At 43.2% G+C, this 14,390-nt stretch overlaps 1 protein-coding gene across 1 annotated transcript; it reads right to left on the reverse strand.

Moving 5' to 3' along the window:
* Positions 1-4,385: 4,385 nt before the first annotated feature.
* On the reverse strand, positions 4,386-12,740 carry LOC130611522 (histone RNA hairpin-binding protein-like). Its single transcript, XM_057432310.1, has 8 exons — positions 12,541-12,740; positions 12,123-12,254; positions 9,450-9,554; positions 8,901-8,960; positions 8,234-8,365; positions 7,508-7,657; positions 6,415-6,496; positions 4,386-5,344 (listed from the first exon to the last, which is right to left on the reverse strand). The coding sequence occupies exons 1-8, from the start codon at positions 12,738-12,740 to the stop codon at positions 5,228-5,230; spliced, it is 978 nt and encodes a 325-aa protein (XP_057288293.1). The 3' UTR covers positions 4,386-5,227.
* Between the last annotated feature and the right edge of the window lie 1,650 nt (positions 12,741-14,390).

The raw sequence follows: 14,390 nt of genomic DNA on the forward strand, positions 1-14,390 counted from the left end.
TGTGTCACTTCAATCCAGTCAGCGATGCTCTTAAAGCACTGATGATTTAGTAGCTGTAAGAGACAAACACATTCTAACTACTATCAAAGAACATTAATCCAATGACCAGGAATATTCTGAAACGAGCTAGATATGGATAAAATCCCCAAATTAATTTTCCCTGGGAAATTTCAAAGTTTCAAGAAAAAACATTGAATTAATTTTCCCTATTCTTTGCAAAAGTAAAATTAAAGTGTCTCCATCAAGCTATTTAAATGAGTATTTTCAGATACTGCCACCGTATAGCACTAGGGATTTTAAATGCAAGCAGGATAGTACTGTCTGTCAGGAGGACTTTTCCCCCCCTTACAAAGTCCATTTTTCCTCTGTCTGCTGTGAAGTCACTATTATCTTCCATTCCCTGTAATAATGGGCTTAAGATCAAGTGAAACTGGAAATGGAAAGAACAGTGAAAGATGACAGACTTGAAGGGGGTTTATTGGAACTATGGGTTGCTCCTGAGGTCAGAATCAGTAAGTATAATTAGATTCCTGGCCTTTACAACAAATGTAAGGCAACTCAGAGATGTCTTTTGTGTGCATGTAATTAAACATGCACTTTTACTGCCCTCTGCAGTGCTGCAGTTACTTTGATTCTAGCACATGAAAGCTGATGGGAAGAGCAGGCGCAGATCTTCATCCCTTATATTGCGCTCATATTTCTGAAAACAAAGCGTTTTCACAAGGAATGGAATAGCCCCTTTCTAAAGGGACACAAAAGGGAACGTTTGCTTTGGTAATAGTTAGAGCCATTCCAGCACCTCCCAGGAGCTTTCTTAACAGAAACTCGAATAGACAGTGCCCAGACAGCATATCCCAGCGTAACCCATGAAGCTTCAGCTTTCCTCTTAAAACCAAGTTATTCTCAAGTGCGTGAATCAGCACTTTGAGGAGAAATAAGTTTGTTCTCATGCTTAGACACAATCTAAGAGAGGTAAATGGTAAGCTCAAAGAATGAACAGCACTGGTAATCCAGAAATACAATGGGGCCAGAAGTGACAGATGTTAGATCTTCATTCCTTGCATGGTTTGTGCTTCAGTACTACCCAGATGCCACAAAATTAACTACTACTTGTATAGAATACATTCTGCTCAGCAGTACTTTCTCTCCTACCCAATTTCAGTGTATACACTACATCCACAGCACACTGTTTTCTTTGAAAGTAAGATGGATTTTTGCCTCTTCCCTAAGTGACTTCAATCTCTTAACTATTTATATAACGTTTTGCCAAAATTATCCCTGTGTGTAAGGCAGTACTCCAAAAGTCATTCTATAACAGTTAGTAACCAATCTTCTCCCATTTTGAAAACCACATAGAAGAAAACACAGAAGAGTAAGAACTTAGGTTCAAAATCCTGTCAAAAGAGCTCTTTTAGACATCCAGTGTTGATAAAGAAAGGCCTGGTCCCCCAGCAGACTTCTCCAGATACCCATAGAGCAGCACGCAGAGCTGCTGTAGGGACACTCTGCCTCTGTACCGGGGGGGTTATCTGCATTAGGAGCACAACAAAGCCCAAAAAGAACTGTAGTAAATACACACATGAACAAAGTGTTGTTTGAGTGGTGTTTTTGACTTTCAAATGGATTAATGGAGTAAAGATGGTTTCAGTTTGGATTCCTTAAAGAGGCTTAAGTCATACTATCAAATCTTCAAAACATCTGTCCTGCCCCTGATTTTTGAACAAGCTTCCCAGGTATTTAACAAAAAGGCAGGTACGTTCCTTAAAGCTTTATGTGACAACAGCCAAGTAATGAAGGAAGAACTAGTAATACCTAAGTGAAGGACAAGTTGGGGCTCCTTAGCTCCTGAACATCCTGCTTGCCATCCGATCAACACACATACATCAGCTACCCAGTCAAAACAGATGGAGCTTTAAATTAGCCATGGCTAAGACTGCTGTTAGTCGGCCAGGCATGGCATGAAGGATGCTGAAATAGGACAAGACTTGGCATGAAGAGAGTAAGAGAAACATAAACCAGAAGGCACAGATCTATAAAAAGCCATGTTGACAGGGCTCTGCTGCCCACATAACAACCTGCTCACTCTTATTTTTAATGGAATTTAACTTAATAAGTTTAATGTTTGACAGCGGCACTTGCCAGTTCTCCACGTGAAGCAAATGCCATTGTATACAACTACACACAACTGAACATATGGGTGTTGTTTTTCCGAAAGAGTAGTAATCTATCACCACACGTTAACCTAAATAAATGTCATCCCACATTTAACCGCAAGAGGGCTTTATTCTATTGCGAAAGAAAGCTGTTTCTCCATTCAGTGTTCAGCACGTCTGAAAAAGCATCCAAACTCAGACAAAATGAGTGCTCCTTTTAAATGCAATCCATAAAAACTAAGTTCTACAAGTAGCTGAAGCAAAGGGGAATCATTTGTAGGATTAAAGACATGGATGCCCAACTGCTTCAGGATAAACCCAAATATCTGAGCCTCTTTCACGAACAGCTACTGAACGCTGCTCCAGCTGCATTTCTGGGCTGAAGTGTTTTACCAACATACAGATAGTTCCTGGGTAAGCTTCCTCGCTGAACAGCACAGACCTCAAGAGCTTAACAGCACCTAGGGTTTGCTCCTAGTGAAGCCAGCAGCATTAAGATACCTGTAAGCTAGCTGGAGCACAGTAGATGGAAAGAAAATGAGGAGTAAATTAGATAAATTAGCGTTAAAAAAGGCACAGTAACATAGCAGGTTACACTGTGAAGCCAAAATGACACAACATAGCTCCAAAAGATGAAAAGGTGGAACAGAGATGGAGCTGAGCGGCCTCCTCTGGACTTGCTGCAACAGGTCCGTGTTTTCCCGTGCTGAGGGCCCCAGAGCTTCTTTTGCTGGTCACACTCATTTTGATGCAGCCAAGAACAGGGTTGGTTTCTGAAACTCAGGTTCAGTTCAACACACCACCAACTCCTGTCTGCCCTTAGAAATGTAATCTAATGGTTTTTCTTCTAGCACAGGGACTCCAGTACTGCCTCATTCTAGTTTTCCACATAAAGGATTAAAAAAAATCCCAGAGTAAATCAGTCACTTTAGGTGGTATTTTATGGCCTGTGTCACTCAGGAGAGCAGGTTACATATATCTGTTAGTAACTGAGGACTTAAGTGCATTTAAGTTAACCTGAACAGCCTGAGTGCACCCTTGAGAAGTTCTGCTATTTAATTTGTTCAGACTTTAGGTACAGCCTGAGCTTAAGAACAGCATGAACAGAAACCAGTCCCGTGGTCACCTAATTCACTGCACCACTATTCCAGTGTAACACCACAAACTAGACAGCTTGAGTATTCCTACTCACTGCAGCAAGTGTATAAGCAGCACAAGCACCTGGTGTCTCCTGATAACCTTCAGCCTGTGACACCTGTAAGTGTCAGCTACTAACCTGCACCTTAAAGTTATGAAGGCAGAATGAAGTTGACACAAAATACTGGTTCCAGGTATGCAATATGTAGCTTTCTACATAAATCTTGCATTTCTCATTTCACACTGGGTAGAAGCACATCATTTAACATTAATACTTTATTCTAAACCAGTGTTCAGCTGCATGAATGGTTTGGTTCTTTGGTTACTCATTACTAATTTTTAAAACATTCAGAAGTAACAGCCATATCCTCAAAAATCACTTGTATTAAAGTAGTTTAGTACTATCAATAACTAACACTCAAGCAGCGCAGACAGAGCTTGTTCAGCTTTGAGTGGCATACTCGAATGCATTCTCTGTTAAACAGTAACAGCAAGTAGTCATGATTTGAAATAGAATTCCCAGGTAGTTTTGTATACAACTGTCTGTCATGCCTGTCATCTTGGTTGAAAACCAAGACATCTGGAAGTTGCTGTGGTATTTGGGAACGACCAAGGTCACTGGCCAGAAAGTGTGCCATGAAGAAAGCGAGGAAGAGGGCCTACTCCAGGTAGTAAGCAAGACAAGCTATCACTTTGCTGCCTTCTCTGGAAATAGATGCTAGGAAGGCTGTCCCCTTAACACCAGGGGGTAGCTCCAACCTTCTCCCAGTGCCACTGCTTCCTCTTGGAAGTTTCCCCATCAGATCAAGGTATCAGATTTTGAGTGCCTAACAGATAGCTAATAGTATTGCTTTCAGCTAGGATACTTGAGTTGAAAAGTGTGTGTCTTCACTGAGCCTGACAAGTGTTCTAACACCATAAATTCCATTTAAGAGATAAAACCATGTGAGGTGACTTTAACAAAAGGTCCTGTATAGTGAACAGGACTGAAGTGCTCACACACACACATCCGAGCCTTGAATCAGTCCCAGATCCGTGACTTCCAGCATTTTCCTGCATTTTGTTATCCACTAGTAGGAAATGAAGAGTCATGAGTAAATTCAGTTCCATTTATTTTCCAGCAACATCCCATACAAAAAAGTGATAGAAACATTCACTGCTTTCAGCAGAAAATCTGTACAGTGTGATCATTTACAACAGGTTTACATTTAAAATCCAAAAATTAAGAGAATCGAGCACTTCCCCAGGCACTGTTGCCTTGCCTGTATTAATAAATGACTCCTGACTATTTACAAGTTCCAAATTCAGGCTACTGTTTCTTAAAGCATTATTGCCCCAGCTTTAGCACCTTGACCTCCAATTTCTTGAGAGTATTTAGTTTTCAATTGTTTTTGAAGCATTTTTGCAAATAAGGGATTTTTCTGTTGTTGTTAAAGGCAAGGCACACAATCTTCCAGCACATAACTGCAGGAGATGAGTTCAGGGGTACTAATCTGCAGTATGGTTCAAGTACCGCTTGTATTACTTCAAGTCAGATCGTTGTAGAAGAGTTAGATGGAAAGGAAGGCAGCATACAGATGCTCAAAAATACCTCCCTACTTTGCTCTTGATCAGGTAATGGACACAACTCAGGGGAATCAGTAAGATCTTGCTGAACTATTTAGAATTACTTGAGGGAAGCACTGCCTTTGGCTAGTTTTCTACTGACAGGTTTCATAAAAAACAAATCTGATATACATAAATAGGACATTAAAAACCCCACACAGATAACTGTATTTTTTCATAAGCTTGGCCCAGAGAACATGTCAACCAACCACAACTTCAGAGAACCATCTTCAACTTTGCTTAAGCTTTCTTATTATCAACAGCTTCTGAACCACGCAAACCCCTCAAATGTCTAAGAAACTTCCTCTAAAACACTTTTTGCATGGGACTGTTTAACTCACAGTATCGAAATCTTTAAGTGGTTCACTCAAACACACTTCCAAGTCAAATTCACCTTCGGCTTGATAGTCAATGTGTCTAACTTTGGTGGGAGTGCCAGAACAGGTATCCTGGAATACAAAGTCAGTTAATAATAATTAGCAGTTAAATACCAGTTTAGTTATGCAGCAGTTTGTTTCACTTCTGTAATTCATTTAGACCACCCCATAACAGGCTAACAAACACTTTAAAGGCCATACAAAACCCCAAGGCTAGTCTTAAGATTAAGGAGATTTAAACAAAGGCTTCTGCCCATTCGACCACATTCTAAGATTCCTTGCATGTTTTAAGGCTCTAATACGCATACATTAAAACATTATACAGATTCAAAGAAACAAGTCCAATAAGAAAAACATTACTAGATCTTTACTGAAGGTTACTGCTCAGCTGTACTAAATGCTTTGTTATAAAAGGAACCTACTTCAAAAAGCCTGAATGTGCCAAGAAAATGACATTCTACTTGAACATCAGACATTGCAACGTAAAGTAGTATTTCCACTGTACGTTACATTCATAACTGACATGCTTTGAACACATAAACGTTGCTTTTGCACTCTATGAAAAATGAGAGATTTGTCATTTGAGATGGTCACTTCAGTTCTAACTCTCTGAACTCAGACTACAGACACAGTGGCTACGGCTCGGAAAATGTCTGAATCAGATCACAGAATCACAGACTGTTCTGGGTTGGAAGGGACCTTAAAACTCATCCAGCTCCAATCCCCTGCCGTGGGCAAGGACACCGTCCACTACAGCAGGTCGCTCCAAGCCCCTGTGTCCAACCTGGCCTTGAACACTGCCAGGGATGGGGCAGCCACAGCTCCTCGGGGCACCCTGTGCCAGTGCCTCACCACCCTCACAAGGACGAATTTCTTCCTTGTATCCAATCTAAATCTACCCTCTTTCAGTTTAGAACCATTCTTCCTTGTCCTGTTCACTACATGCCCTCATCAGAAGTCCCTCTTCAACTTTCTTGTAGGGCCCGTAATGTACCAGAAGGCTTCTTTAGGGTCTGATCTCCCAGCTTTATAGAAAGTCCTTAAACACAGCGTATTATGGAATTTCTCATGTATTCAGGCTACTCCAAGACAGAACTCTAAGTACCAGACCAAATATTTATGCAAATGACAGCTATGCTTACATCATTATCTTGACAGCTCGTTTGAGATTCAGAAGTGCTTCCAACAGATTCTGTCTCCATCTCACCAAGGTCAACAGGACGACTGTAAAATAATTAAAATGAATACAGCTTAAAACAAATTCATTTTTTTCAATAGGAAGTTGCACTTGGTAGGTGCAGTTCTAAAAAGGATGGAATCATGGCCAAACAAGAGCAGAGACCCCTACAGAGATTACAGGGACAGTGGTGGCAAACTGCAGAGGCCAAACAGAATAACAGGTCAACTCAATGCAGCCCAAGTGACTGCCTTGAGATCAGCATCAGTGTTACGGAAAAACAGTAGTTTATTACCATAAAAACACTGCCTGAGGAATTAGTTACATCTGTGTCCCCTTCGTTATGTCCCATAGTTGTATTTTGGATGTTACCTGATCAGCTTTATTGCTTTCTATAGAGAATAGTAACTAGGTGTATCATTGTACATCTTCTAGACTAGAATACTGCAGAAGCTTGGACTGCGAACACTTTGTGGCCATGCTTTTAGTTTAGTGGTACCTTAAGATGATTTTACTAGTACTTCTTTCTTCCTCTCTGTTCAAGAAACAAGAATTTAGACCACTGTTCTTGAACTAGCAAGTGAGAAGGCTTGGAGGCAGGTTCTCATACACTGCACTGGTCCAAGCTCAATATTCATGAGATCTGTCAGTTCGTAAGAGCTAGCCAGCACTGCTTCTACCACAGATTAATCTGCTGACTGCTCTGAAAGAGTCAGCCTGCCCTGATGGTGCAGCATTTCCTTTTATACAGCACTGCAGAACAAGCTCAAATTTCACCCAGTGGGCATACATGAAAGAAGTGACGGGTATATATGAACTCTTGCAAGGACGCTAGGTAAGTCTAGTCCCACCAGGTAGGTCCAGAAGATATTTTGTCTGGGAAGGAACCAAATAGCACTAAATGGGGACAAGTAACTAATGAAAGCTTTCAGCAATCACTGGTTTGTCTCAAAAAGGGCTATGCTGGGTGAAACGTGTGTTTCTGCTTTCCTTTTTTTTTTACCATGAGATTTTATCTATTAATTTCTATAAAGGTATCTTGAATATTGTGTGCATACATGTCTTGCAGGTCGCATCCCTCTTCAGTAGGTGGATCCCAGGAATGCAGCGCAACTTTCCATAGCTTAATTTGCTGGTCCCATGACCTGCGGCTGTACTTCTTAAACTTATTTGGAGTTCTGGGATGGACTCCTGGTATACGATGGCATCTATTCAGGTTAGACATGAGAAAGTCATTAGTGTTCTGCACACACCTACATAACATGTAGCTTTAAGCATTAAGGCTGAAGCCTGCTCCACAAACTCATGACAATGCAGCAAATTCCAGCATGATCAATGAGAAAAGATTAGGCAATTTCAGCACTGAAATTGTCAGCTCCATACAAACTTTCTTGAAGTCAAACAGAAAAGTCATAGGCCTGAAAACCTCATTCTGAAACTAAGAGCAACCATAGTCCAGTTTTTCTTTTAGCTTACTAACAAGATAACTGACTGCAAAAAGCAGTTTCGTTTCCTCTAGTTGACGAGCACAACAAAAGAACTTTCACTTCCATTTCTGCAGCACAAGAAAGTTTGAGGGGACATTCTTCATGTACTGAGCAGTAAAAATATCCGCATCTCATCTGATTATTAGTGCGACTTAATGGTTAGTAGAAAAGTTAATTTGTAGATGCCTTCTATTTCGATGTGTCTCAGATACCAAATTCAGTACATTAATGTGCTTACAAAGAACAGGTATGACTTACAATTAAATGGCTAGTATTCCAGCAACTCCAGCAGCTTACCTAGGAACTTCTTTAATGTATCTATCATATGCAATTGTGTTTTTTCCGTAGTTTATCTGTTTTTGTCTTCTCATCAAAACCACTTCATCTGTTTCAAGTTCTACTGTCACAGTGGACTCCTTTGAATCAGAACTAAAGAAAAAACATTGTTGATTTGGGACTAGTAGAAAACAAGCAACACTCAAACCAACCCACGTGTAGATTATACAGAAACACGTTAAAGCTTCTCAGAAGAGTACTTGAGATGTTACTGAACTATGATGTTACAGCAGCCTGAAGACAGAATCATAGAATGGTTTGGGTTGGAAAGGACCTTAAGATCATTCAGTTCCAACCTCCCTGCCATGGGCAGGGACACCTCACACCAGACCATGTCGCCCAAGGCTCTGTCCAACCTGGTCTTGAACACTGCCAGGGATGGAGCATTTACCACTGCTTTGGGCACCCTGTGCCAGCGCCTCACCACCCTCACAGGGAAGAGCTTCCTCCTTATATCTAACCTGAACTTCCCCTGTTTAAGTTTAAACCCATTACTCCTTGTCCTATTGCTACAGTCCCTGATGAAGAGTCCATTTCAAACTCAGCATTTTAAGAAGCAACATGTTACACATGAAAGTTCAGGCCTATTGTCAGGATTCCCCTCAGCTAAGCTACAGATTTAACCTACCTTCCTGAGGAGGACTTCCTTTCTCTTGCAAATTCATTTATCAGGAGTTTTCTTCTGTATCTGTAACAGTTCAAAGCAGTATTAAGAACATACATACACAAAGTGAGCATGTAAAGCTGCACTGTCACAGCTCACAGGTGATTTTACTTCTCAGCTAAGCAGCAGTTTTGAAGTCAACCCAGACACTGTAAACATCTTTCTACTGTGGAATGGATGTTTCAGTTTTTCCTAAAAAAAGAATTCTGCAGACTTCCTTTTTCTAAGTCTTTTCACTAAAAATTGTTTTACAGCATTGACTTAAACCCCCTCCAGTAATTACAGAAAGGACATTCAAAGTAGTCCAATCTAAGAGATTCAGGACAGGGGAGATATTTAAGTGATACACACACCAAAGCTGCTCTGTAACAGACTTAAGCCAGCTGACCTCAAAGCAGCAGATCTGTGATTTTATTACAATAGACAAGTTAAAAATCAAAGTCAACACAGATTCTACATGACAACTGTCATTCCCCTCCCTTTCCTCACTTCACCTTAAGCATCCATAGGTACCTTGCAATTTCTTTATTAACATTGGTCCTCATTTCATCTTCTTCCACTGCAGTTCCCCAATCTGAGCACCGGGAAAGGGGTCCAGGGCCTTCTGGTGTTGTAAAACTAGAAAGAGGAGGAAAAAAAGGAGAAAGCTTCTACATTAAAATTCTATTTTATTGTATTGTATTTCCCAGCCTAGCATCTCCCTCATTCACAGCTTGATCATTGTTTAAAGTATTCATTTACAGGACTCAGTGGCTGTGAAAATCTTGTATTGTTCTGTTAAAACATCATCACTTCAAATTAAGCAGTTTTATAGGAGACAAAAGTTATCATACAATTAAATTGTACAACTAATTAAAACTACATGATAGCACCAGGAGTTTCTCTACTTGAAAGTACGTAACTCTATATATAATAGAGAACGCAAAGGCACAAAAAAGGGCAATTTTTAGCTAGTAAACCGAGATTTGCTATAACTTTGCAAACTGGTATTTAACAGCTTCATTGTAGCCCATTAGCATGACAAGCAGATTCAGGCTGTTGCAAGGGAATAAGTTTATATCCCTTCCCAGCCATCAACAATTGCCCAAATCCAGATTATTTCATGTGTTTTCCAGTTTCTGTCCTTTTGATAACCACTTCTCCTAAAATACCAACCCCAAACCAGTAGATCTGGAAAGGCTTTGCAGGCTTACCAGGATTCTGTGCAAAGATGTCCCTTGAAGTCAGGGAATTAGATTAATCTGTGCTAAAACTATTTCCAATACCCTGCTTCCAGCTCAGAAATCAGCTTACACTACTTACAAGTTTCTGTTAAATTCAAACTAAGAGTTCTTTTTAGATGAAACCCAATTACCAACTCAGAAAAAAAAAGAAGTCCAGAGCAAATCAGAGAATGGTTAGGGTTGGAAAGAACCTTAAGATCATCCAGTTTCAATCCCCTGCCATAGGCAGGAACACCTTCTACTACAGCAGGTTGCTCCAAGCCCTGTCCCAACCTGGACTCAAACACTGCCAGGGATGGAGCATTTACCGCTTCTTTGGGCAATCTGTTCCAGGTCCCTCTGCAAGCATCTGGTCAGCCTCCAAGGATGTTTAGCATTTCCTGATATTGATGTCCAACTGCAGAAAATGCAGGCCACATTCAATTATGGCTCTCCCATGGCGATGGGATAACCCAGAAGTGATGGGTCAGTCCCACCACCTCAGCTTTTTCCTCAACACTGTATCACCCCTTTCTATACTTGTTTGACTCTTAACTAGGGACTGTAGTGATAGGACAAGGGGTAACGGGTTAAAACTTAAACAAGGGAAGTTTACATTGGATATAAGGAAGAAGTTCTTTACTGTGAGGGTGGTCCCTGCCCATGGCAGGGGTGTTGGAACTGGATAATTTTAAGGTCCTTTCCAACCCTAACTATTCTATGATTCTGTACCTGTGCTGTGCATGCACAGAACTAGGGAGCACATGAGAGCGTCTACAGCTTTTTCTCTTGACTAAATTTGCTCTGGTGCCAGACATACTGACGTCAGCTGTCTTTCTCAAGATTCTCATCCCCATGTGCCATTTAACACTTGGTGAGAAGCTCTGGTGCTGTGCTGGGACTGCAAAGGGTTCTCAAACCCTGTCAAGCAGGCAGAAAAGCAAGGCTATAAGCACCAGCAGTCTGTTGTATGATCCAGCCTCCAAACCTGACCCTCTTTCCATTTTAAAAACCTTATTTTGGCAATGTTGAATTGCCATAAGCAATGAGTAGCTTCAGCACAGGAAGAGAACAACTTAAATCAGAAGTGAATCCAAACTAAACCAGGGAGTACACCTGATCAGTTCAATACTGGGAGACACACAGAAGCATTGCTTATTTAGGTTGAATCCGGTGAAGTAGCCTGTAAAGTTTCTTCCTTGTATTTCTATTCAAACACACTTCCTGAAATTGATTCCATTTATGCTGGATATCATCATTTGAGCTATTGGCCAATGTCTTCCCTGCTTATTATCAGCACAGAAAAATTGGTAGTTGTAGTTCAACATCTTACTTGAGACTAGAAATCTAGATGCAATCAACTGGATGGCAGCCTCAGCTCCAATCCACTGATAAAAGGGACTAAGGGGACTGTGGCAGGAATAGCTCAGATGCAGACAGTGATATGAAGTAGGATCCTTTCCCTAAACTGAAGCTTATCTGTGCTGGAAAACAAAGAAGCAGGGAGCAGCACTATGAGCAGAGTGAGTGACCCCAGAGGCAGAGCACACCACACACAGGCTTCAGACACTTTAAACACAACTACCCAAGGCAGTCTGTGCCCTATTCGGAAACATGAAAAGATGACTTTAATACTTGAATCTTTAATTTGCCATCTCCTTTGATTTTGCCACAACAGTATGCACAGTCTATATCCACAAACACACATAACGGGCTCTTGCAGTTACTGCTTCATAAATGGCTATAAGCAAGCATGAAATAGGACAGAAAATAATAAAGAATGTAACTCAGGACCCAAGAATGAAAAACGTTTAAGCAGCTCCAAGGTAAGAACACTGCACTGGATTGCTTTCCCTCCTTGCAGACCACCTATTTACTGTCGGCAAGTGATTTATAGAGAGGCAGGGCCTGCAAACCCCAGTACAACGGTCAGCTCAGCAGCCCTCGATGCACAAAGGCGCGCAGGGTGGCTCCTATGCCCTACCTGTCCAGCCTGCCGTCAGAACCCGCGCACTTGCTTTCATCGAAGACGGATGGTTCGGGCTCGTGCTGCTTTCTCCGCTTCCCATCGGCGCCACGTTTCCTTCCCTGGGACCAGCGAGGCGGGGGCTGCGGGCTGGAGGCGTACAAGCCAAGGGGTGAGCACACCAGGTCGCCTTTACTTCCACGAACACCAGCGGCTGCGGCCCGCAGCGGTCCCCCAGGGAAGGAGCCCTCGCTGTTAACGCCACCCTCCGTTACAGACAAGGGAACCTCACCCCGCTCCCCTCAGGCGGGCCCGCACCTCCCCAAGGGGCACAACATGGCGGACACCGCGCAACGCCCGCGCAGGCCTCGGCTCCCCCGTCCCCACCGCCTGAGGCACCACCGGTACCGCCGCTCCCGGGGCACCGCGGTCCTACCTGCTCGTGCTGCTGCCGTGCGGGCTCCTCTGGCGGAAGGACATGGCGCGCGGTGTGTCCGGGATGGCGGCAGCGGGCTGCACGGGAGCGGTGCGGTTCGGCGGCTCTCCTTCCCGCTCAGCCCCTTCGCATCTCCCGCCGGCGCTGACTGACGCCCCTCGCCGCGCCTCCCGCAGAGGAGCTTGCGCCGGACTCTCCATGAGGACAGGTATGGGGGGGGGGGGGGGGGGGGGGGGGTGTGAACCCCGGCCCCGCCCCTTCACGGGGCGTGTTGGCGGGAGAATCAAGCGCGCGGTTTTGGCGCGCTGTGGGGGGGAGCGGGAAGGCGGCGGTGCTTTAATTAGCGGGGTTTGTTACCGCACACGCGTGGTGCTTGCGCAGAGAGAGCCTGTCCGTGTGAGGGATGCGGTGTGCGCAGGGGTTTTACATCGGTCATTTGGGAGCAGCCCAACTCCTGCCGGAGAGCGCACACCTGGGCCGGCGGGACACTCGAGACATGTACAGTGCTCCTTCCGGACTCAGAGCCACAGAATCATTCAGGTTGAAAAAGGCCTTGAAAACCACAGAATCCAACCGTTAACCCAGCACTGCACGTCCACCACTAAACTGTATCCCTCAGTGTCACATCTACCTGTCTTTTAAGAACCTCCGGGGGCAGTGATGCTTCCCTGGGCTTGACAACCAATGCTTCCAATGCTTGACAACCTTTTCAGTAGATAAATTTTTCCTGCTATACAGTCTAAATCTTCCCTGGCAAAACTTGGTCATTTCCTCTTGTCTTACCACTTGTTATGTGGGAGAAAAGACTGACGCAGACCTCACAGAAGCCTCTCTTGACTTCTTGTAACTTCATCACTGCCTCCCTGAAAAATCAATAATGGATGGTAATCTGAGGGATGTACAAGGGGTAGGAAACTTTCTCCTCACATCTTATCTTTAACCTAGGCTCCAAGGGAGGCAGCAGACTTCCTAGGAAGTGAGTTCTGTCTGCTGCGTATTGGGCCTTCTCTTCCCTGCAGGTGGGATTCTCCTATGACCATGACCCCATCTTCTTTTACCCTGTGGAAGCAGTTTTGACACAAACCTGGGTGAAGTGAAGCCAACTGTCATTACTCTGACAGGCTCTATTTGAGTAACGCAAGATCGGCAATGAAATGTATTGAATGAATGGCAGAAGTAGCAAACAAAAGTGGTGTTGGGTATTTTCTGAGCAGCTTAAGACAAAAGCAACTACCAAAGCCCCCCAGTGAGAAGTACCATTTACAGGTGGCATTTGTTTTCATTTGATTTTATGAAGATAATTCATGCATAGCAAGGTTGACGTGGATGTTGAAAAGGAGAATTTGCATCTCTACTGGTGAAGTGGAGCATGGTTTCACAACTGTCACGTAATCAGTTACAGAAATGAAAGATGCCTCCTACTTTGGCTTGTTTCTGGTCATAATTTACACAGATTTGGAGCTCCCGTTGTCCACAAGCTGCATAGAAAGAACAGAGGCACCAGGCAGGGTGGGCAGCAGTACAAACCTTTGAGCACTAGGAAGAATGAATTGCCTGTACAGCATAACTGTAGCTGAAACAAGTGTTGCTTTGGATCCATATTAAGCAGTCCTCAGACGAACTGCACACCTGCAGTATGCAATACCTTTTAGTATTTCTGCCTCTTCTTCACCACGTGCTCCCATGAATTCCAGGTCTCTAGACTGAAATCTTGAGTAGTTCCAGGAACTTCTTCCCACTTCCTGATTCATCTTGAGCATTGAACAGAACAGCCGATAGGAACATCTCAGCTGAAATGTGGCAAATAACTAGTCCTTCTTAATCCCCTTTTCAGTTTGCAGATATAGAAG

The sequence above is a fragment of the Pezoporus wallicus genome, unplaced genomic scaffold (genome assembly GCF_028554395.1).
Source record: "Pezoporus wallicus isolate ANWC-B61680 ecotype Strahan unplaced genomic scaffold, APGP_CSIRO_Pwel_v1 contig_8490, whole genome shotgun sequence".
Classification (NCBI taxonomy): domain Eukaryota; kingdom Metazoa; phylum Chordata; class Aves; order Psittaciformes; family Psittacidae; genus Pezoporus; species Pezoporus wallicus.